The 25,019-nt window shown below is 40.9% G+C and overlaps 1 protein-coding gene across 1 annotated transcript in view; it reads left to right on the top strand.

Annotated features, from left to right (window-relative positions):
* Positions 1–25,019, top strand: part of TTC39C (tetratricopeptide repeat domain 39C) — a 103,033-nt gene that overhangs the window by 37,748 nt on the left and 40,266 nt on the right. The window contains exons 2-6 of the mRNA XM_021686257.1: positions 5,871–5,919; positions 7,946–8,074; positions 10,530–10,644; positions 19,782–20,136; positions 21,892–22,060. Of these exons, the coding sequence (XP_021541932.1) occupies positions 5,871–5,919; positions 7,946–8,074; positions 10,530–10,644; positions 19,782–20,136; positions 21,892–22,060 (817 nt within the window). The remainder of the gene's footprint in view (positions 1–5,870; positions 5,920–7,945; positions 8,075–10,529; positions 10,645–19,781; positions 20,137–21,891; positions 22,061–25,019) is intronic.

Genomic DNA, 25,019 nt, shown 5'->3' with positions numbered 1-25,019 from the left:
TTTGGTCAGCCAGCCTTAGGAATTAAGACATGGCCAATCATGTTTTATCTATACTTCTCACTTTTAATACTCTTACCTCAGTTTGTATATGAGGCAAGTCCCAGTCATCATTTCATCTGTAAATACTTTCATAAACATCTCTAAAAATTAGTTTTTAAAATGTAGCCATACCTAATAAATTAATAATTCATCAATCTAATCAAATGCCTTCAATGATCATTTATCTGATTTTTTTTCTCTTTAATTTTTTCTTTTTTATAAGGAAAAGCTTACATACAGTGAAGAATGTATACATGTGTAAACACCACAGTATAACTACTTAAGCTCAGACAAAGTTATAGGATGTTTCCAGCATTCCAGCATCTTCCCTTGAGCTCCTCCTCAGTCAGTAATTATCCCCTCTGAAGACAGAGGTCAGAACAGTAGTTTTGAACTTCATATCAACCAAATCATATAATCTTGTGTCTGTTTTTTCACTCAACATTGTCTATGAAATTGATTCATGTTATACTTAGCAGGAGCTTGTTCTTGTAGCTGTGGACTGTTCTGTTTCATTGAATGAATATACTGCAATTATTTGATCATTCTACTGGTTCCAGTTTGAGGTTATTGTGAATAGTACTATTAACATGCCATACATATCTTTTGTGAGCATAATAATAATTCATTTCTGGTGTGTGTGTGTGTGTACGATATATATATCAAACAGTGAAGTTACTGGATCACAGGGTAGGCATGTGTTTAGCTTTAGTAGATATTGCTAAGCAGTGTGTGAGTTCCAGGTGCTCCACATTCTCATTAACACTTGGTAGTGTTAGTCCTTGCAAGTATGGCCAATCTGATAAGAGTATAGTGGCATCTCATTGTGGTTTTAATTTGTATTTCTCTGATAACCAGTGCTTTTCAACACTTTTTAATATGCTTATTGACTTAAGATATCCTCTTTTGTTAAGTGCCTGTTAAAGACTTTTGCCCGTTTTTACTGGGTTGATGTTTTTTCTTCGTGGGAATTCTTTACATATTCTGAGGATGAGCTTTTTGTTGGATAAATGTATTTAACTATCTTCTCCTAGTCTGTGATTTGTCTTTTGTAATCTCTAATGAGTGAACAGGAATTCTTAGTTTTAATTAAGTTTTGATATCAGGTCTCCAGCTTTATCGTTGTTCTTCAAATTTGATTTGGCCATTGTAATATTTTTCTTTACACACACCCACACCCACACACCCACACACCCACACACCCGGGGATTTTGCTTTGGATTGCATTTAAGTTATAGTTCAGTTTAAGAGAAATTAACATTGTAGCAATATTGAATTCCAACCCACAAGAACTGTATATCTCTGTATTGAGATTAGTGATTCTCAGGCAGGGTCGGTTTGCTCCCGGAGGACATTTGGCAATGTCTGGAGACATTTTTGTTGTCACATCTGTGGTGGAAGAGTGGCTGTGTGCTATTGGCAACTTGTAGATAGAGGATAGGGATGCTGCCCAACATCCTACAAATCCTAGGACAGCCTCCACAAGAAAAAATTATCTGACCCAAAATGTTAAGAAACCCTGATTTAGGTCTTTATTTTTTTTTAGTAATGTTTTGAGTTTTCAGTGTGACAATATTGCACATCTTTGTTAGATTTATCCTTAGATACTTAGTGATTTGGTGCTATTGTGATTTTTCGTTTCATATTCTAATTGTTACTGGTTTATATATATGTGTCTGTGTGTGTGTGTGTATTGTTTGATGTGTCTGTGTCTTTAAGTGTCTCTTGTATTTTGTACCTTTTATTTTGGAGATTCCCTTTCAGTCCCCCCTCCATACACTTTTTTTTTTTTTAAGATTTTATTTATTTGACAGAGAGAGAGACAGCTAGAGAGGGAACACAAGCAGGGTGAGTGGGAGAGGGAGAAGCCGGCTTCCCGCCGAGCAGGGAGCCTGATGCGGGGCTCGATCCCGGGACTCCAGGATCATGACCTGAGCCGAAGGCAGACGCTTAACGACTGAGCCACCCAGGCGCCCCCCTCCATACACTTTTTCATTGTCATTGAAGAAACTAGGATTTTTGTCCTGTAGAGTTTTCCACAGCTTGGATATTGCTGATCATATCAGTGTGGTGGTGGTTAATATGTTCCCTTGTCTCTATGGTCATTGCCCATATCCATTACTTCATTGGGAGCTGCAAAATGAAACACTGATTCTATCTTTTGCTTTTCATTTATTATCCCAGGATATTTTTGTAAAAAGACTGCCCTCCCACCCAGCTAATTCATTACTGAGTCCCTAGAGAAAGACAGGGTAAATGCTTATTCCTTCTCTTTTTTTAAATCCTTTTCCAAAATAATGAATTCGTTCCTTAGGATCTTCATAGGCAACCAGAGAGGGTTTGTTTTGTTTTTAAATTAAAAGTACTATTATGAACTTACAGTTTAACCATATTTGATGTTTCAATCCATTGCTGTTTTTACCTTCATTAGGGATGAAATTGTTCCATATTTGCATAGTGGGAACCTCTTAAGACACTAATATAACTTTTAAGTTTCCTTGCTTTCTACTATAACAAGATATTCCAGGCTCTTCTCGAACATTTCTTATCCCTGACCTGGAATCAGTCATTTCTTCAAGGAGCCACGGTCCCTTTTACCTAATGTATTTAGAGAAGGTGTTAGGCATTCTCAGGGCTACCGGTGGTGTTATTTCTAGGCTTTTTCAGTAGACAGAAAATATGTATTTTTTAAAGATGAGTTCCTATTCTAGGCTATAAGATTTTTAATTAACTTCATTCTTTTTCCTCTTCACAAAGCCCTGAGTCCCAACAAACACCATCATACCTACATGTTGCTTTATCACAAATTACATCCCCAGCAGCCTTAGAATGACAATACTAAGTTGACTGGTGAGAATATGATTACGGGAAACCAATTTTTTTTGCCATTTTCTGGGGTCTGTTTTTAAGGGTATTTCATAATAAAAGTGCACTGTTAGATTATTGTGTTCTAACATCACTTGGAATAATTCTGTGTGGTTATTTTACCAACTGGATTTGCATTAATTTTACTTTTTAGGGGTTGCATTATTAAAATTCGGTATTATGATGTGCAATATTTACATGGTTCCAATGTCTAATCCACAGAGAAGCTTTGTTTCTACCCTTGTTTCTTCTTCCCTATTCCTTCTCTCACCTTGTAGTATCCATTTTTTTAAATGATAAGTTATTCCACCATTTTTTTCAATATTAGCAAATACGTATATATTTCTGTACTTATATCCTCTCTTCTTTTAAATAAGGGAGGTTTTTACCAGGTGGTCTATTTCACTTGTCCTCACCTCTGTTCTTACAGATCTTCTGGTATTTTGTGTTTTGGTTCTAACGCTTACTTTTATACTCAGTCTTTATATAATACCCTCAACTCCCCTCCAGTTTGGGTCATTGTTTATTGGTTCCCAATATGAGCATATTGAGGTGAGCTAGGAGCCTCTTCCTTCTCCTTCCTTAGCTTCGGTTTTAAAGTAATGAGACTTGTACTCTTTGGGAACATTTCCAAATCCCCTGAATGAGTAAGTTTTATGTAGAAACACATGTGTGGGCCAAAATGATCAAGATGATGTAAGTTAACGTAGGCTTAAAAAGTCAAATGAGCCTTGTTAAATTCTTAAAACAACAGGTCTTGTGCAGGATATGAGAGGGTGTGTATTTATTGATCAGTTTATTGTGCTGGGTACACTGTCCAATGTACCAGATGCTGTGGGGTTTGCGGAGACTGTACATCAGGGAGGTAAGAGTGTTCCCACTGGGCTGGTTTTTCACCCACGATGGTATGTGAACTACTGAGGGCCAGGCTAGGATACCATGAGTAATTAATAGTTGGCTCCCAGACACCCAGTTTTAGTCCAAAACAAGAAGCACACGTGGCAACACCAGGCCCTAGTTTCAACTCCTTTCATTTTTCAGACGGCAAAGTGGCTAACATGTAAGCAAGGAAAGGGGAAGGCCATACTCATCAGCACTTGACTGAAATGTGTTTGTTCCTAAAAGGCAGGGCTCTTGTCTTTCATTCCTTCACTGATGCGTATTTGTTGAAAGCCTGTTGTGTGTAAGGCATGATAAGGGATAAGAAGCAGAAAATAACATTCTAGAAGGGACACTGATAGGCAAACCAAATTAGGTTGGGAGCCTATAATGGTATGTCCATGCAGAGCCGTGGGCTGGGAAAATTGCCATCTGTTCTGCTGCATTGTGGGGGGAAGCTTACTTGGCAGTGGGCTCGAGATGTGCTGCTTGAGCTTGGTTTATGGTTGTGAATGCTAGTAGGGGATACATCACTAATGAGTTGACCTTCCTACGTTTTTTCTTGTTGGTTTAGTATCCTATTAGGTGGGGGTAAACAATTGTAGAATTTAAATAAGTACTAAATAGATGGGGGAAAATGTAGCAGAAAGTTAATATTCCAAATAAATCAGGTTCCTTACTGCCCCTCCGCTTCCTCCCACCTTCCTCCTTCCCTGCTCCCTCCACTCACTCCCCTGCCCAACCCCCTGCCTCCAAGAGGAAAATGGATGTACATACTGTCTGACTCAGTAACTCAATCTCTAGCCATTTATCCCAAGAATATATTTGGACATGCCTGAGAAGATACATGTACAAAGATATTCATCTGATACATACATTGGATATATGCATGTATGTACATATATACATTCAAATGTGCGTGTTCCCTGCCCCTCCCCCCCAAACACACATTCGCTTTGGACACAAACTAAATTTCCTGTAGGGGATTGACTAAATGCATTGTTCTTTCCTTTTTTAGAATGACTGTATGTTATCTTACATAATTAAAAAATCAGTAGAGTTATTTTCTTTAAGAAGGCATTTACCACTTGTTTTCTCTTTTAGTGAAATTTACAGAAATTTAGAATTTGTACTGGTTGTGAATTTGAAGTGGAAAGTTTATATTCCTGTATTCCTTGAATTGGTATTAGTCTGATTTGGTTTCTGTTTGGCTTACATATGTAATTTCATAATGACTATTACAGCGGTGGAGTGTCTGACACTAAGGCGGCTTTTTGCAGGGGGTGGGGTTGGGGGGGGTGGGCAGCGAAGCAGGGTTTGTTGAGCAACAGCAAAGTGATAGTACAAAGCTCCTGAGGAGGGAGGGGACCCAAGAGTGTTGCCCTAGCGAGGCATTCTTAAAGTTCTTTAGATGGAATTAGTGAACTTTCAAGGTTGGCTCCATGGTAGAAACCCTTTGATCTACATTAAAAATGATATTTTATGTGTGCAGAGTTTTGAACATGTTTTGCATTTTTAAGATGAATATTAATCATCTTCCTTTGGCCACATGTGTGCAGATGTCAGGTTGGTTTACTAAAGCAGTCTCTGTTATCATTTGATTTTCTTGTGTGCCTTGCTTTGAAGAATCAGCCAGGTTCTATTTTGGCAGACAGACCTGTGAACCTCCTTGCCTCCAACATTTTTCTTAGGATAATTTCTTTTTTCTTTCTCTCTCTCTCTTTTTTTTTTTTGAGAGAAGCCAAGAGAGAGGAGGGAAGGGGCAGAGGGAGAGAGAGAGAGAGAATCTCAAGCAGGCTCCACTCCCAGCATGGAGCCTGATACGGGGCTTGATCTCACAACCCTGAGTTCGTGACCTGAGCTGAAATCAAGAGTCGGACACTTAACCGATTAAGCCACCGAGGTGCCCCTTTCTTAGGGTAATTTAATCAGCTTTAAGACTTTACTGTTTGTCCAATTATTAGGAATATATAGTGATCCTGGGGTGCCTGGGTGGCTCAGTCGTTAAGAAATATATAGTGATCCTAATGTATCAAATGTTTATAAAAGTATACATTAAAAATATTTTTATTTTGTTTCCTTAACAGAAATCATAGCCCATTAATGAGTTTTGGAGCCAGCTTCGTCAGTTTCTTGGTAAGTTAGTATGGGAAGAGGTATTGGTGTGAAGGAAACAAGTATATAAGGTATGTCTTAGAGTTACTAGCTGTATGGACACAGATCTTCTATTTTAAAGATTTATTTATTTTAGAGAGAGTGTGCACAGGGTGGGGGGTGTGGGGCAGAGGGAGAAGAGAGAGAGAATCTTAAGTAGACTACCCACAGAGCACAGAGCCCGATGCGGGGCTCGATCTCATGACCCTGAGATCATGACCTGAGCCGAAATCAAGAGTCGGGTACTTAACCGACTCAGCCACCCAGGTGCCCCTATAGATATAGATCTTTTAGCATTTAAAAGTGTAGTAAAGTTTTGCCTATTAGCCAACACCTATGAGACATCCTTTTTCCCTTAATTTAAAAAATAAAATGCTAATACCTTCCAGAGAATTGTTTTTCCCAATCAAAAAAATTTTTTAAATAAAAATAAAATTGCAGAGGCCTTCTCAAAAAATAAAACTGAGATTTAAAAAAAAAAAAAAAGGCCAGACTTTGGATACTAAAGGTTTTGCTCTAAAATTATTGAATAAATGTGGACTGGGAAGCAAGTTTAAATTAGCAGAGTTGAAATTTATTAGTTACTATTACATTTTTAAATATTAGTATTTAGGAATTGAAGGAATAGGTTGCAGTTATGTGTTTAAAGAAAATTTGGCAATGTAAAAAATCGGATGCTTTTTTTCTAGAAATATGTATAACATCACACAAACCACTTTCAAACACATAATTAAAAAAAAACACTCATAGAATGGTATAATAGCAAATTGTGTGTGTGTGTGTGTGTGTACATATTTATAATCAGTATGTGTAGAGACCGAGTAAAGTAAAATAGAGAAAGCATTTAAATGATTTCAGATCTAGGAAGATCTCTGCAAACCAGCGTGTCCTGTGCCGGCTGGCTCTCCGTGCCCAACCTCAGGTACCTGGGCAGCTTCTGGTGGCATGGACTTTCATTCAGGCTATTTATTTCCTCCTCTCGCCGGGGAATACAACACTAATTTTTAAGCCTTGCCATTTACAAGAAAACACAGCATCTGACTTTAAGGAAAACAGTACTCTGTGGGAATCACAACATGAGTACCTGCTTCACTACAAAGGCAGGGACGGGGAGACCCAGCCAAAGCTTGGCTGGTGGAGGAGGAAGGTGGGGAGGGAGGCTGTGACAGGTCTGGGGTCTGCTTGGAAAGCAAGTGTGGCAGGGGGCTTGGGCAAAGGTGGCAGTGGTCTGGCTTGGCTACAAGGGGAGAGTATATTGGAGTCCTACCAAGGAGACCTAGAATGCCAAGGGGAGGGCTTGCCGAATGGATAGGGCATGGTAGAGAGCTCGCTACGAAGAACTCATTAGGTCCTTCCAAGAACCAGGTGTCCTGTCTCTGCCCCGACAGCCCATTCATAACCTCAGAAACCTCTGTGCCACTGGTCAAAGTAGCAGGTTTTCAGCAGAGGATTGCCCTTACCCACTCACATGTGGCCTGGAAAACTCCACCAGGCTGCCAGTGGAATTTTTCACTGTGGACGGTGTAATATGAGTTCCAAATAAGGGAACCCCTTGGAATTGCTGTCCATGAAAAGACTGACGCTTTTCAAGGTGAACCTACTAGCGATTCTGTGCAGTACTTGACGGGGCCAGGGGTCCACGTGTGGGGAGAATGAACTTTTCAGTGAGACACTGCTATAAAAACTGAATGAAGTGGACCAATCAGAAATTATGCAGGGCTTTGGTTACTGTGTTCCATAACAACTAGAAAGGTCCTAGAACAGTAACTGTGAGAACGTTTACTACCCTGTATTTTTTCGTGTAGGTGTGATAGAGGTATATTCTTATTTCATATTGAGATTATAGTTCTTGGAAATGATTAGGGTATGCTGTAACATTCTTTTACTTGCAACAAATAAAATTTGAATTTTTTTTTTCTTCCTAGTTTGGGATTTTGTTGTATTAAATCGCCTAAATTTTCAGACACTTACCGATTCATTCCTCCTTTCCTTATTTCTTTCTTGGAAGAACGCCATGATGACATTTGAGGAAGAAAAAATGCAGTTGGCGTGTGATGACTTAAAGACGACAGAGAAACTGTGTGAAAGCGAAGAGGCTGGAGTAATTGAAACCATCAAGAATAAAATTAAGAAGAATGTAAGCACTATGTCTTTAGGTTGTGAATGGAGTGCCATTGACGTAGGGCATTGCTCCTTTACTTGGTTTTCAATATTTCAGATATGACTGAAAGCACTACATGTTTCTTATGGCTTTTGATTAAGTAAAATGTATTTTTTTAAAAACAATGGAACCCCACCCCCACCTGCTTGTCTGTCATTAGAACCATTCAGTGCATTAATTCTTTTGCTGTCTTAAGATTATCTTCTTCCATAATGGGCCACGTGCTAAGAGCTTTTGTAATGAGGCTTTCATGTATCTGTAATTCAGATATGTTGCATTTTGGCATTACTGAGGAATTCAGCTATTTACCTAATTTTTCCTTACCAGCCTTTGGTTACACAGTAAAGTCACAATAACATTGTAATTCACTTCTCCTGATTTTGCTTTCATCTTCCAGTGCGAAAGTCTAGTCTTTGGGAAGACCTCCTTCTACCCCTGATGTCTCTGGAGTGCCCAGAGGTCTCCCTTGTGTTACCTGTTGAACTGACAAACCTGTCTTTGGGTTATAGTCCTCAAAAGCTGCCCATCTTTTCTTCAGCTAGTTCGTGTCCAGGTTGCTGCACCTCTGCTCTTGCTGATGGTGTCCACCGTGAGGAAGCCACTGATGGGCCAAAAGTACAGTCTCCTGATGCTCCAGAAGGGCCAGAGCTTTCCTTGCTGGCTCCTTCTGCAAACCCTGCATCTGATCAGTGACTGAGTCCTGTTGCCTCTCTTTCTAAAGCACCTCCTCAACTCATCCACTTCTCTCCCCACTCCTGCCATGTCCTTAGGTCAGCCACCATCCCCATTTGCCTGCAACAACTCTCACTGTTCTTGAATTCATTCTCCATAATACAGTCTCTAAAATGCAAATAATAGGTTGCTGCTTCATTTTCGGTGTCCCTACCCCACCCTTGCCATTACATTACACCTTGCCAAACTCCTTACTGTGGCTGACTTGGCACTTCCTTTTCCTCTGCCTAGAACATTCTCCTCCCTCTGGACCTGGTTCCTACACTTTCTTGAGTTCTTCCTAGATCATTTACTCCAAGGACTCTTGCCTGAGCCCCAAAGCTGTGTTGAGTAGGTTTCCTCCTTGTCCCCATAGTACCCTGTACTCAACCCTTCAGAAGCACTTACCACATTACATGGTAATGAAGTCAGTGTTCCCTCATTAGACTATAAGTTATTTGTTTGTTTTCTGTATCTAATTCCATGCCTAACCACCTATGTTAGGAATTAACACTGGTAATGGGTCTTTGCAATTTAAAAAAGCATTTTCACATATAGTACCTCATTAGCCCCTTCCAACAACCCGACACAGTAGATGTTATTACAAAGAATCAGGAGCATCAATAGACTGACATTTGCCTAAGCAAAGTAATGAGTTCTGGGACTACATTTGCAACAATAGTGACCATAATAGATTATGCTAATGTAGAAAAAAGGAAAACAGTTCATTCTTTTGTGTCTACTATATATGCTGTTGTCGTATTTGCAAAGATCCTATCTTTTTTTTTTTTTTTTAAGATTTTATTTATTTATTTGACAGAAAGAGACACAGCAAGAGAGGGAACAGGAGCAGGGGGAGTGGGAGAGGGAGAAGCAGGCTTCCCGCCAAGCAGGGAGCCCGATGTGGGGCTCGATCCCAGGACCCTGAGATCATGACCTGAGCTGAAGGCAGACGCTTAACGACTTAGCCACCCAGGCACCCCATAGATCCTGTCATTTCTTACATCACTGTGAAAGCCTATGAAAACTAGCTTATCTTGTTCAAGTTCACTTTGTATTAAGAATGCAGTATTCTATTTTGGGGTAAATTTTTTTCACTTACAAACATTCTTTAGAATAAGGACCAACATTTTATAAAAAGTGGGTTTTTTAATTTTATGTTTTGCTTCTTTTATAGAGGTAGTCACCTTAGAGGTATAGCTTAGATTCTGAGTTCAGTTTGTGTTTCATTCAAACCTATTTTATCCTTAAGTAAAATGTAATCAGTTTTCGACCCTCACATCTCTGTGTGCACAGAAGTTACGAACCCCAGTGTTCATCCTATATGAACGAAGGTAGATGGCTGCAAAGTGGCTTTTCGGGTTATCTATTTTGGGGGATGTTTTCTACCTTTAGTGGTTTTTATTTTGGATAAGTAACAACTTAAACTGTTTCAAAAAAGGTAAACCTCTAAATTTTCGTGTTGACTTTCATGGTTTCCCATGAGCTTCATTGTTCTCACTTAGGATATTTGTCTTTGAGTTACAATGTTCTTCATCGTATGGTTAACAAAACAGAGCCAGATCTCATGGGAATATGGTATAAATTTGGTCTTGGCTTTTAGTGCCCTGTTTCACAGTTCCTACGTGAAATTATTTTGCACAGTAAAGTAATGGTGGTTTGGATGGAGTCTTGTTCTTGTGTGTGGTTGATCAATGTGTACTTTCCTTCCACCAAACAGGTTGATGTCCGAAAATCTGCCCCCTCTATGGTTGATCGGCTTCAGAGGCAGATAATCATAGCCGATTGTCAAGTTTATCTGGCTGTGCTCTCGTTTGTGAAACAAGAATTGTCAGGTATGCCAAAGCATTACTTACAATGGCTTTCAAAATTCAGTGGGCACGATAAGTAATGCCCCCCCCCCTTTTTTTTTTTTTTTACAATGCCTTGTATTTCAGTCTTTGAAAATATGTGGCACCTCTTTGGGGCATGATACTGAGTTTTACTTAGGAAATTGGAACCACAAGTGCCTAATGTGTGTTTAGGGGAGTAGTCTTAGACTTGAAGTCAGTGTTTCACAGATAATTCTGTCATAGTTAGAGAAATTACCAGTGCCAGATAGATAGATCTACTTTTCCTTTGTGAGAATCAAGTTGTGAATAACCTTTAAAGTGAAATATAACTGGTTTAAGTTAAATTTTTCAGGAAATTGTTATTGAGGGCCTGAATGGGTACCAAATATTTCCTAAAATACTTGAATGACCTACATTTGAACAACCTTGAGTAAGGGCTATCAACTAATTTCTTAGTTTGTCCAAGACTGTTGTTTTCCAGGATTCTGTAGCTTTGATATTTTGTGAGCTATAGACTCAAATCGAGTCTTTAACAGCTTCTGGGAGACTGTGTCTAACACAGACACCAGTTCTTTAGCTTATGTGGGTATCGGTCTGATACTGCCAGGAAAAATTTGCTGCTTTGGCAGATAGGATTTACTTGGAAAAAATGAAAATTCCGAAAGGAAATCAACTAAAACTCACAACCACAAAAGCATTTCCTTCCAAACCTTAAATGAAGCAGGGTCTGTTGCTGCTGAGTTACAGCGTACACTACGCTTTCTAGCCCGCCAGTCACTGGTTTTTCTCTCCCTTCTCTTCCTACTGTCTCTTCCTGCCTCCCTCCCTCCACCTCATCCTTGAGGATGCTTTGTTTCTGTTTGGCTCAAGTCAGACATGCAACTTAACTTTTATTTTGACCTCCAAGATTTGGACTTACTAGAATTTACCCTTCTTTTAAAATATGTTGGCCTTTTGCTTTGGGTCCGCTGTTCTATGTTTTTCTCTCTAATCCTCCTCTTGGGACTTGCCTAATACTTACATGGTTGAGGGCTCATAGCTGGTGTGAAATATCTGTGAAGTTTCCCACTTGAAGTTCTCCATTCATGTATGTATTAAAAGTGGCAGAGCTGTCAGACTTCTTGGGTCAAGATAGGAACTCTGGCATTTTCTGTGTTTCTTGTATTCCTTTTTTTCTGACACTCAAGAAGGACTTCAGAGGAGCTAATTTTAGCTATTAGGAGAAAATCTCTGTCTAGAGAGAAGGATAAGTCCAGTGTAGTTTAAAGTTTGGGGAATCAGGGTAAAGGGCATCTGGGAATTCTTTGTGTTAATCTTACAACTCTTCTATAAGTCAAAGTATATAAAAATTGTAAAAGTTAGTATATCCTTCATTTGCTCATTCGTGGGTCTATTTGACAAATAATTAGCATGTATGATGTGCTAAGCTCTGTGTTACGTGAGCAATACAAGCTATGCTCCCTGCCCTCATGAAACTTAGAGTCATCAATTCATGCTGTTTATTTCTAAAATTATTATTCTGGTTAGGAATTACTGAACATTGTTATAGAAAACTTGGAAAATAGAGAAGGGTGAAAAAGAAAGCAAGTCATGTCTTATCTTACCACTTGGAGAAATTACTCTTTAATGCTAATGTCTAATGTTCTGTGTTTCTCCATATCTCTTTTACAAAATGGAATCTATAGTGCTTTGTATCCAACTTTTCCCTCTTAGATTGTATTTTACATATTTTCTCTGTTACTCAGTTTCAAAATACTAAATAGTAACAGTAGTTTTTCATACGAATGTGCCATGATTTATTTAACCAATTCCCTTTGGTTAAAGAACCAATGTTCTTTGCTTTGCCTTTTTTGTTGTTGTTGTTGTTATTAGTGAGGTCAACCTATTTTTATATTTTGTTAATAAACTGTATTTCTTTTTTTTTTTAAAGATTTTATTTATTTGACAGAGAGAGACACAGCGAGAGAGGGAACACAAGCAGGGAGAGTGGGAGAGGGAGAAGCAGGCTTCCCGCCGAGCAGGGAGCCCAATGCGGGGCTCGATCCCAGGACCCTGGGATCATGACCTGAGCCGAAGGCAGCCGCTTAACTGACTGAGCCACCCAGGCGCCCCAATATACTGTATTTCTTTCATAAATTGCCGCCTAGCCTTTTCCCATTCTCCTAATAGGTTGATATTAATCAATTACTTAATCCTATTTATCATGGATTTTGAACAGTGCTCTTGGTTTTTCCTGAAGCCATATAATTTACTGAACAGATACTGATATTGAAATGAAATTCTGACAGACATAAATGTACACAGTGGTCATTTGCTTTATGAATATCTCATTATTTGTTTCAAACAAACATAACCAAAAAGGCTCTTCATTAGCCTTTTAGAAGTTTTTAAACTCTAAAAAACTTACTTTGTGGGAATCCATTTCTTTTTCTTTTTTTTTTTTTTTAATTTATTCATTTAAGAGAGCATGAGCTGAGGGGCAGAGGGAGAAGGAGAAGCAGGCTCAGTCCCAGAACCCCGAGACCATGACCTGAGCCAAAGGCAGACACTTAAATGACTGAGCCACCCAGGTGCCCCCGGAATAAATTTCTTAGAAAACGACTTTTTTTTTTTTTAAGATTTTATTTATTTATTTGACAGAGAGAGAGAGCCAGTGAGCACAAGCAGGGGGAGGGGGAGAGGGAGAAGCAGGGTCCCCGCTGAGCAAGGAGCTCAACTTCGGGGGGGGGATCGCTCCCAGGACCCCTAGATCATGACCACCAACTGAGCCACCCAGGCGTCCCCCTTAGAAAACTTTCTTGATGGTTAATTTTCTTGGGGAAAAGCTGCCTTCTTGGAGATGTTTGTTATAGGTGTCCCTCCCCCACCCCGAGTGGGTGGTGCCGAAGTGGGTGGGGGCACACACACTCACCTGAGCTCCAGGTAGGGATGAGTCTGTGAATTTGTAAATGCTTCATACTTATAAAAGAACTCCTGTGCTTTCTCTCATTTGAACTTCTTTGTAATGAATTATCCCATCATCACTCTTCATTTTATATACTACTTTATAAATATCTTTTTAATTTACTCTGTTGTCCAGGGCTGCTTGTTTGCTTTTTTTCCCAATGAACAGATATTCATTACTTTCATAACAAAAAGAAGCTCTTTTTAAAACCTATTTTATGGCGCTTGCCCACCTCATTTGTTTCCTTTCCTGCCTTTTTTAGCCTTGAGGATAGGCCCTACGTTGTGCTCACCTGTGTGTTCGTGGCATGACGTAGGCTCAATACGTGTTCCTCAGATGAGTTTGCTTGCTGGCTTTCACAGGTGAGGCAGCTGAGGCTGTGTGTTGGATCAGGATGGACAGTTGACACAGCTTGTTAGTGACGACAGAACCCGGGCCGGAGCCATGGGTTTCTTGTTTCATACCGGAATTCGCAGTGTCCTCACCGTTTTCCCATCGCCTCAGCCTGGTTCCATGGGCCTGCGCCCTCCGAGAGGCTGGGCCGCCCTGCGGTGCTCACTCGCTCTCCGGCCGACCCCCGGCACTCGCCCCTGGCATCATCGTGCCACAGGCTGCCATTGATGCACCTGCTTCTCCAGGCCGCGTTCTCTGTGTTCCGTTGGAGCCATCTTCCTCAGGCTCGTTAGACCTGTGCTTTAAACACTCAGCTGTTGTACGTCTCCTACAAGGGGAAGTTTGAATTCCTTCCTCAGGTGGCCTGTGCGAACCTTCCTGCCTTCCCAGCCCCGCAGCCGGCTAAGCCGAGCTCCTAGCCCTTCCCTGAATGCCCTGTGCTTGCCTCCTGCCCTTGTGTGTGCTACCCTCTCAGTTGGGAAGGGCCCTCAGCCCCTTTCTTTTTCTCTTGCCTATCCAGGTGCATCCCAGGCCAGCTTCCTTCATGCATTCCTTCCTCACTTCATCGTCTGCCCTTTGCTGTTCTCCATGTATTCTGTGCCTCGTCAGAGCATTCATCACATAGCAATACAAATGTTTATGCACATGTCTGCCCACGGTATTTGACTGTAATCTCCTTGAGGGCAGCAACAGTGTCCACCTGCTGTCTTTTCCGCCCACACTTACTGAGCTCCTACTTTGCATCCCACACTGTGGGGTGATAGGCACCAGGGCTCAGAGGTGAGTGGGATGTAGCTCTTGCCCTGAGGGGACTGCAGGTTTAGTAGAGGAGAAGCAGGAGTGCATCAATTCTAATTCAGGGTCATACTTCACCCACTAGACGTGTAAGTTAGTCACAGATTGGGTGCACAGGGACTGAGCAGTTGGGAAACTGCGGAGGGAAGATGAAGGACGATCCTGAGCAGGGTGATAAAGAACCGGAAGTCCATTTTCCCCTCTATGTCCTTGGCACCTGCTGCGCTGTTACCTAGCACATGGTGGGTGTATAATATGTGAATTGAAGGGATGAAGGAGGGGTGGTGCCATTCAGGAAAAAGTGGCTCAACACTGAGCCCCAAGAATAGTTGAGATTGGAAAAGTTGAGTCTTTCAGAAGTCTTTTAGAAGTGAAAAGAAACCCATTTTTCTCCCGAAGTCTTATTATGTGGGTTATAAAAAAGGTAAGCCTGAACTAGTCTCTCATTATGGGGTTAACCAGCCTCATCTAGGACAAGTGAACAGACAGAATGCTATGGTAGAAGATCCCACCAGATACAATACCCTGCTGAAAAGTCTCTAAGATTTATTGCAACATCAATTAGTATGACTTGGTATTTTCACTTTCTAGACAATTCTTGCCCCTTCCTGGAAAGGACTCCCACTCCCTGCCCCCAGCCCCCATGCCACACTTCCCTTAATGGGGACAAAGTTTCCTCTCTCCCCTACATCTCCCAGCTGACTGAGGCTGGCCCTGAAAAGGGAAGGCAAATGGTCTGTGGTTTTCTGCTGTCTCCAAAAGCATAGAGAACAGTGGCTGCCTGATTTATATTTGACCTTTCAGAGGAGCCATATGGAAGGCTGTGCAGGATGTGAGCCTCTTGAATACTGTTTCTCTACCTTTTGGGAAAATGTGTGCTCATTAGCTGCATTGCTGTAGCTTCAAGCCGGCGGAGGGTCCCCCCTGCAGGAGCTGCGGCGCTTCTGCCGTGGGGCACGCGTCCAGCTCTGCCGGATCCTCACTCAGCCTTTGCTCTGTAGGCAGGGTCCGGCTGTGCTCAGATGTTTTGGTCATAGCATTTGGGACAGGGAAGTAGGGTGAGAGTCCTGGGGAAGCTGTTTCTCTGAGCTTAGAAAGTAGCAAAAACAAAATCTTTCTCTACATGCATGCTAACTTTGTCTTGCACAAATTACAGTCTTCCACTTAGTCGAAACTTTGGGTTCTACTTACCCGGCTCAAATTAAAGGTGTTAAAACTTGTTACGACAGATTTTAACATATGCTTTTAAACATTGGCACCTAAACTCCTCTCTTAGGCAAGAAAAGAAAGACATGTGGAATTACATTTTTATTTTATAAAAATAGGGTTTTTACCATTGTCCTTTTTTGTTGACGGGGTCTGTGCAGTTGGCACTGATGGATTTTGACATTTGCTTCTATTCTTATCATTCTCTGCTATGACTCTTTACCTGAGATCTGGATTACTAACACTGCAGGTCTCCTCACCCCCAATCTTAGAAGTGGCGTGCTGCTTCTGTGCATGTCCTTAGCTGGACATCAGGGGGCCCCCATAACCCGAGCATGCCATCCCTGTGTCCCCTTTGGCCTCTGTGTCCCCTTTTGGACTCTGGCTCCGAACAGCTTGCTCACCTGTTCCTTCATACTCACACTCGTGTTCCTTGCTCCTGGAATGTTGCCTTTGCCTAGATGGAAGCTCTGCTTCCTGAATGAAGCCTCAGCAGCCTGGAAATGCAGGAGAAAATGGAATTAAACTTTTTCCTTAAGATTTCCAGTTAGGGGCGCCTGGGTGGCTCAGTTGGTTAAGCGACTGCCTTCGGCTCAGGTCATGATCCTGGAGTCCCGGGATCGAGTCCCGCATCGGGCTCCCTGCTCGGCAGGGAGTCTGCTTCTCCCTCTGACCCTCACCCCTCTCATGTGCTCTCTCTCTCTCTCATTCTCTCTCTCAAATAAAGAAATAAAATCTTAAAAAAAAAAAAAAAAAGATTTCCAGTTAGGCCTGGCGGGGAGGAGGGAGTAAAGTTTTCTACTGAAATCCTGCAATACTTATTCTGCACTAATTCATTTACATAGTCATTACATAGAAAAATTTAGTGACAAAAAGGAAATAAAGAAAAACTCACCCATCATCCCTACATGATTTGTTTTCATTTTTCTCCATAGGACCCCAGTGGGGCACATAAACAAACACATAAGATATATACAGTCTTATGCACTTATTTTTTTCATTTATTTTTCAGTTTTATTGTGGGCATTTGAAGGGCTGAGATTATGTCTTCTGGTCCTTTTGTATCCCTCAGTTGCCAAGCACAGTGCTAGGCACATGATAGGAACATAATAGCTAATTAACATTTTTAGAGTTTTGCGAGTTTTCTTTTTTTCATTTTTTAAATCTGTAGCCAGTGTTTTCCTCTTTATTAGATCCCAGTTGGTTTTGTGTTCCTTTTCTCTTTTTCTGTTTTTCTATTCAACGTTGGGCTTTTTGGATCATAAATGAGCTTCCAGTTTGTGGGCATACTGAATCAACCTGAGTGCTTTGTTAGCATACAGGTTTCAGGATTTTCTCCAACCTTTCGTTTTCCCGCAGTACTTCCATTTAGAAGGGAAGAGTCATTGTGCCTCTTACAGCCGGGATCTGTATCTTACTTCCCTTTGATTCTCCTAGAACTGTGCCTGAAATGTAATATTTGCTCAGTAAGTATTTTTGTTAAATTGGAGCGCCTGGGTGGCTCAGTTGGTTAAGCCTCTGACTCTTGATTTTGACTCAAGTCATGATCTCAGGGACGTGAGATCAAGCCCTGCACTGGGCTTTGTACTGGGTGTGGATTCTCTCTCTCCCTTTGCCCCTCCCCCTGCTCACGCTCTCTCTCTCTCTCTCTCTCTCTCAAAAAAAAAAAAAATTTTTTTTTTTGTTAAATTGAACTAAATGTGTATTCAAATGTGTATTACTTTTATAACTATACAGTTATAAAAATAGTTCCCTTAAATTAAGCTTTTTTTGTTCATCCTCTCTTACAGTAAGTATTCTTTTCAGTGAACTTAGTCTACAGGACATTAACAATCTAGAACTTGGAACTTGTGGAATGGTTGTGTTTTGAATTGTGATCCCATAGGAGATATGGTTATCATTTGTCAAGAAATTGATACAGTTAAATAAAATATTAGCTTGATTAAATTTTAGCTTGATTCCATGGATTGAGGATCCTTAAGACCCTCAGGTGCAGTGATTTTTCCAGGAGGACTCCATATATAATCATGCTCATGGCTGTGATTTGTTACAGCAAAAGATACAAAGCAAAACAACCAAAGGGAAATGATGCATGGGATGACGTCCAGGGAAACTCAGGCACAAGCGACCCAAAATTTTCTCCCAGTGGAGTTGCATAGGACATGCTTAATTCTCTGGGCAGTGAGTTTTGTTCTCAATTGAGAAGCTTGTTAGAGACGCAGCACCCAGGCTTTTTGTTGGGGGCTGACCATGCATAGATATACCCTTGTCTTGCACATACCCAAATTCCAGGCCCCAGGAGGAAAGCAGGTGTTCAACATAAAACATACTACTTCTACAAGCAGGGTGGTAGGCACAGTGAGCCACTCTTATCAGTTCTGAGAATGCTGGGAACCCTCCCAAGTCCAAGTTCACAGACCCCAGCCAAAGGCCAGTCTTGTAAGCAGGCCTTTCAAAGGCTAGCAGTAGGCCCGCTCTGGTAGGTCTTTTCTGTATATACCGTGTGTTCTTAGATCACTCTTAGGGATTAGACTTTTATAAATCAGATTTTATGTTACATACTTTCTGTAATTTAAAAATAACTTTTTACAGACTTCTTTTTCTGCTGTCTAAAGGGCTCGTTTTGTTTTCCATTGGTGCACTGGGCTCAGATGACTGGTTCCATATTGGTAACAGTGCTGAGTGTATAAGCTCTTTTCTGCAGAAAATTCCCTATAGAAGACCTTTCCTCAAAAGTATGGTGATGATACACTCAGATGAGCACAGATAAATCAGCTGCCCCTTCCCTTCTCCATCAGAAGGTGTAAGTGTTCACAGGAGGAGAGGATGAGGCAGGACCTGTGGGCTTGTGTGAGAGGGGCCAGTGGAGCCTGGAACTGGTGGGTCAATCCCATGTCGTATCTGTGAAATCTCTTTCAGAGACTATGAGGGCTGTGTTAAAAATTGGTCTGACGGGAAATCATGGAAGCAGCTTTATAAATAACAGCTTCTCACCTCTGGTGTGAAGTAGCTTCTTTTTGCCACCTTCCTTCACTGGATCTGTCTAGATGTAGGCTGGGACAGGGGATGAGTGTCATCCTCATAGACCAAATAACGCCATCCTAAGTAAGGTGCGCTGAAGCCACACGGTAGGCATTAGATACAGATGAATGGGGGATTGTTTGCATTTCTGCATTTAACACCGATGACTTACACCTTAATAAACTGCCCATTTGTTCACTCAATAAGTATAAATTCATCCTTTTTGTTTGCTTGTTTTATTTTTTGGCAAGTTGCCATGCTTGATGCTGGGGTGTACTTTTAGCAGTGAATTAGACTTAAAACTTGCTCTTTCGGAGGAACGAAACACGGGGTAGACAAACGTAAGAGTTCTAAAAGAGGTTTATCAGTGAAGTTGCCATGGTAGTTCAGAAAAACACGGTGGAGGTTCATGTTTCACGGAGCACGTGAACAGAAGTCGGGTTCACGTGATGCTTGCAGGCTGGTAGTCACGCATTTAGTCTTGCGGTGTATATCATCTACTGCGTCGCAGCTCGTGTATGAGGGGCTTGATAGAACAGTGAACAAAAAAAGATATGTGGTTCTTGCCGAGTGGTCATCCAGTGTAGTAAAGGGAAACAAATAAGGAATTTAAGCCCTCTGCAGAAAACAAGGTGCAATGGGAGATGGTCATTTTTATTGTGTGTTTGTTTTTTTTTTAATTTTTGCTTGAATTTCAGGTCATTCTTCAATATCCCTTACCAACACAGAAAATTATTTTGAATGCTTATTTTTCTCATGCTTTTTCTCCCCTTCTCTGTAGCCTATATAAAAGGTGGGTGGATCCTTAGGAAAGCCTGGAAGATTTACAATAAATGCTATCTGGACATCAGTGCCCTTCAGGAGCTGTATCAGAAGAAGCTAACTGAAGAGCCTTTGACTTCTGACGCTGCAAATGATAATCACATTGTGGCTGAAGGGGTGTCTGAGGAGTCTCTGAACAGACTGAAAGGTGCTGTTAGCTTTGGATATGGCCTTTTTCACCTTTGCATATCCATGGTGCCCCCCAACCTGCTCAAAATCATCAACCTGCTGGGTTTTCCTGGAGACCGCCTGCAAGGGCTTTCTTCACTGATGTATGCAAGCGAAAGTAAGGACATGAAGGCCCCTTTAGCTACGTGAGTAGCTGTATTGCAATGCTTTGGTAGATAATATAGTGTTGAAAGTAAGTAAACGACAATCAAAGCCTTTAAAGGAAACTTCAGGTAAATAGCTTCGTTGGTTGACGTGATGCCATGCATTATGTCTTTTAATGCAACCCCGAGAACTGCATTTTTGGTGGTATTTATAAGCTGACTTTGGAGCTGACGTTAGAGAGCAGGACATTGTTCCTGACTCTCATGAGTCCTGTATTATTTTAAACAGGTAAAATGATCACCTTTTTCAACCTCAAATGATTTTATAAGCAGTTTTTGTGACCTTGACCACAGTCACCGAGATTCATGATCCTGATTTTTGAATTTTTTAAGGAATAGGAATTTGATAAGCCTTTTTGGTGATTTTAAAATTTTTATTCTTACAGAGAATCTTGATACTGCATAATTTTCTTTGATCCTGGTTGGTTCATTGGTCTCTCATATGTGACTTGGATATTTTGTGCTGGTCAACTAAATTGAGTCATGTTAGAGTAAACTGAAATGACAGTTATTTAAATAGGAGTGTGGAGAAGCTGGTATAACTCTCCAGAGCAAGGATTCACCGTCTCCTCCATCGGTTAAAAACAGTGTGATTTTTTTTTTTTTTTCAGTCTGGTAAATATCTACCATTTGCAATTTGAGTAATTTTACCAGACACTAGATGTCCTTTGACATTACACTACTTATCAGTTTTTCCAAAAAATGTTGATATCACAAAGAACTTTAGTAAGCTCTGTTTCTACTCCTATCAAGATTGAGGAATTTGGATATTCACTCTTAATCCGTTGGTAGCTATTAAAAAGATCATTAAATTTTCATTTCAAAAATACCTGTGCCTCCCCAAAGTCATTAAATTACATAAACAGTGGTATTTTAATTTGATTTAACAGTTTTGTAACATGTGATAATTTGTCTATTTATATCTTAGTATTTTCTGGAAAGAAATGAATTGGTAATGCAAATTAGTGTGATCTCCAGAAGAGAACCAATTTTATAAACATGCTAGAAGCGTGCATTTACATAATAATATTTGATGTGTTGGTGAAACATTTTTGCCTATTCATTAAAGCAGATCCTAATGAATCTATTTTAGTTATCGAGTTTATTTAACATGGTATTTTTCTTGAAAGGATGAGTTTGAAGTAAGGGAATTTTAAGTAATTATTTGTTTTTCAAATTGAGCATCCTCAGAGGCCAGAGAAAGAGCTTTTTTTCTGGTTCTCTGACTTATTTTAACCCATTTTAGTATAATTTGTGTCTGTGGTTCCCATATTTAAATTTGAATTTTGAAACTTACACTCTAACTTTGTGAACACAAGAGAAAACAGCATTTTCCTTTTGCAGAAAAGTAATGCTTTTATTATCAGGGGACAGTAAATTCATGGTAAACAGTTACTGTTTCTGATTGGTGCATTGATGAGTGAAGTTCAGAATTCAGAGATTTACATCAGTCCATACTTTCAAGAGCCATCTGGAAGTTTTGGAAAAGCTACATGCTTTTATCATATTGTTCTCCTGTCACCTGATGGGAGTGTGCTGATTTATATGCTGTGCCAAAGTGTCAGGTTTTCCCAAATATTGATAATATGAAGAAAGATACTCTGAATTTACTTCTTCAAAGACTGCATAGTAAGCTTTTTGGAAAGAGAGTGTTCTGGAAGAGCACCTACTGAGTTTTTAAAAAGTAGAACCACTATAAGAAAAGTCTTGCTCAACGTTTCTTTCCCTCTTCTTTAGATTGGCTCTGCTCTGGTATCATACTGTAGTCCGTCCGTTTTTTGCCTTGGACGGCAGTGATAACAAAGCAGGCCTGGACGAAGCGAAGGAAATTCTTCTCAAAAAAGAAGCTGCTTACCCAAATTCTTCCCTCTTCATGTTTTTCAAGGGACGCATACAACGGTTAGAGGTACTGTGCCTTCCGCATGTTTTTAAATAAAGCCTTCTGTGGGTCAGATCTGTAATTCTCACTCCGGGTACTCCTATCAAAATGAGCCCAAATGTCACTGGGCCAAGGAACGTTTGGTTCTTGTGCTTTTCGCTGCACTGTTGCTACAAAAGCCTCTTCCAGGAACCCAGGATGTTAGTCAGTAACCTTCTGTTTGGGAGATGTGGGTGAGGAAGGGGGCGGTGAGCTCTCTCCCGGGTAATTAGACAAGATTGGCGTACTTGGAGCATGAGCACATGTCTTCGTTGAAGAACACAAAATACGATCCTTTTCCTTTTCTGGAGTTACTAATAATCTGTTTCTAAATTTTCATCTTGGTTAACAATTGATTTATGATTAAGTTACTGTGTGAAATAACAAGGGCCCCATCAGCTTTGAAACATTATAGCTTTTGTGGCTTTTTCATGGGCTTCCTTTGGGCCAGTCCTGTGCCAGACGCTTTATTCACGATATCCCACTTAATCCCCAGAGGAACCCTGGGACATAGATACAAAATGTCATCTGCGTTTTATAGAAAAAGGGATCTGTTATGCCAGGTGCACCAGCAGCTTGCAGAGAATCATTGCAAGCTTTCTACAACCCCTGTCCTCCAGGTAACCGGGTGCTCTGCAGCACAGTTGATTCTAGAAGTCAGCCCCCAAGAAACGCCATGAGTGCATTTGAAGATTTTTGCCTGGGAATGCTTTTGCGAGCGCAGGGATGATTTATTCATTAATTTTTTTTGTTGGCAACAGAGTGTATATTACTTCCCAAATAATTCCTTTCCCTCGTGAAGTGCCTCCTTAAATCCGAGGACTCCTCACCTTTATATATGGAAGTTGTATTTTAGAGACTCTACTGATGATTTATAATTGAAACATAGTACAGAAAGCTCACCAGGATCTGAATTATTTGCACCTATGTCTGAATTGGTTTTTTTCTCATTATTTTGAAACTTTTTCTTTGCAGTTAGGCCTGTGAGCCTTCAGTTCTGTTTCCCCCTTTTTTCCCCTCGCTGTCTTAGAAACATAGTTCTGATCAATTTCTTGTGCAGCCCAGTCTTTTTGTTAGCATTCTTTCCTTTTAAGCTCAGGGTTATGGTCTTCCATGTAGGGAAGGATGTTCAGTTTACTAAAGTTTCTCTGCTCCCTTGGGTTTGTGCAGGACAAAATCACACTGTATAAGGACATTTTAAATTGACTAAGCCTTCTCACTTCAGTGACCATTTTTGCATGGAAGTTGGGTTACAGGGTCAGTGCTTTCTTAAATGTCCTTTTCTTTTTTTAAAAAAAAGAGATCTATTTATTTTTAGAGAGAGAGCATGAGCCAGGGGGAGGGGCAGAGGGAAAGGGACAGAGAGAATCTCAAGCAGACTCCCCACTGAGCATGAGCCCAATGCGGGGCTGGAACTCATAACCCCGAGATCATGACCTGAGTTGAAACCACTTAACCAACAGAGCCACCCAGGTGCCCCATTAAATGTCCATTTCTTAAAGGGCAGGCATTATACATTTTGAATAACTCTGAACATGATGAGACTAGGTTCGGTGTTAACAGATTTGCCGCCCGGGGTGAGAGCCAGAAGTTACAGTTGTGTGCAGTAAGGCACCTTAGCATTGGGCATTTATTAGAATTCTCTCTCTTTACTCCCCCAGATCAACGAATGCTCTAAATTGGATTTTGAAGCTGTTAAATAGAAATGTAAAAGTAAGGGTTTATCTCTTGTTAAGCTTGCTATTTTCGTAAATTTTTTTATTTTAAAACAAAAATGCTTAACTTTTAGCTAAACTGATGCCTTCTCACCCCTCCCCCCCAACACTTAATTTGTGATGGTTTTAGTTTGCGCCACAGTTCATTCCTGTCAGGGACTGAGTGGATGTAAAAGTAAGTGGTTATTCACTGTGTTGGGATGCTCCTAGAAATAAGGAAGCCACAACCATCAGAGGACCCTTCTAAATACAGTTTGGGGCGGTACATAACTGGCATTATATAATTCTTGGCAGGCATTCGGGCTCTTTCTAGGGGGGAGAGTTGTGATCTGAGTGTGGGTGGTAGATGTTAGGACCACTTCACCGTGAAGCAGCTTGCTTACCGAACTGATGCTTGGTTTTCAAAAAAAAAAAAAAAAAAAGATCTGTTTCTGCTTCTAATTAGTGAGCTGTAGCCTCAGGCCCAAGGGAATGTGCCGGTGGTTTCTGTTCGGCCCCTCCCCCAGGCCCAGAAGATGAAAGGTTTTGGGGCTAACTTGGAATATTATTGGGATTGTCCTCACAGTGCCCAGACAGCAGCATTTCATTCGTCTTCCCAGGTGACCCCGAGAAAGCTGTCAGGGGTGGGGTTGGGGGTGGAGAAAGCTTTGTTTCCAGAGTGGGGACATCCCAGAGAGGCTGTCACCGCTCTTGTCGGAGACTTTCGGTAAGGCCTGTAAAGTCCCAGACCTGGTTTCTGAAAACACAGGGCTCTGCTGACACATCTGCTTGCAGATAATTTTTTTTTTAATTTTCAGTAAGCATTTAGGCTAGAGATAGGACCCCTGAGATCTTTTTATCAGCAAACACTTAGAGAACACGGTCTGCGGGCTTTAACTTTGGCAGATGTGTCATATGACACGAAGTTTGTTCAGTGAGTCAATCTACAAAATAATTTGAACAGCTGCTTTTGTGTAAGCTTGCTGTCATGCAGGGTGACAAGCTCAATATGGGCTGCTTAGTTTTCATTTTCTGTATGTGTTATTTTCAAATCCTGCGCACTTGCCCGCTCTTGCTTTAATTTCATGAACAACTGTTTATGTGCTCTGGGACAATTTGGAGTCCGTCTGGGGGGTGGAGGGGGTCTTTGACACAACCACCCCGTCCTGACCTTTGATAACCCTTGCTGTTGTGGTTTCATGATTTCCTGCTGTTACGACCTAACTTGACCTAGCAGTGGAGTTCCACACCTT

The sequence above is a fragment of the Neomonachus schauinslandi genome, chromosome 14, assembly GCF_002201575.2.
Source record: "Neomonachus schauinslandi chromosome 14, ASM220157v2, whole genome shotgun sequence".
NCBI lineage: Eukaryota > Metazoa > Chordata > Mammalia > Carnivora > Phocidae > Neomonachus > Neomonachus schauinslandi.
This window is presented reverse-complemented; position numbering and strand designations above follow the sequence as displayed.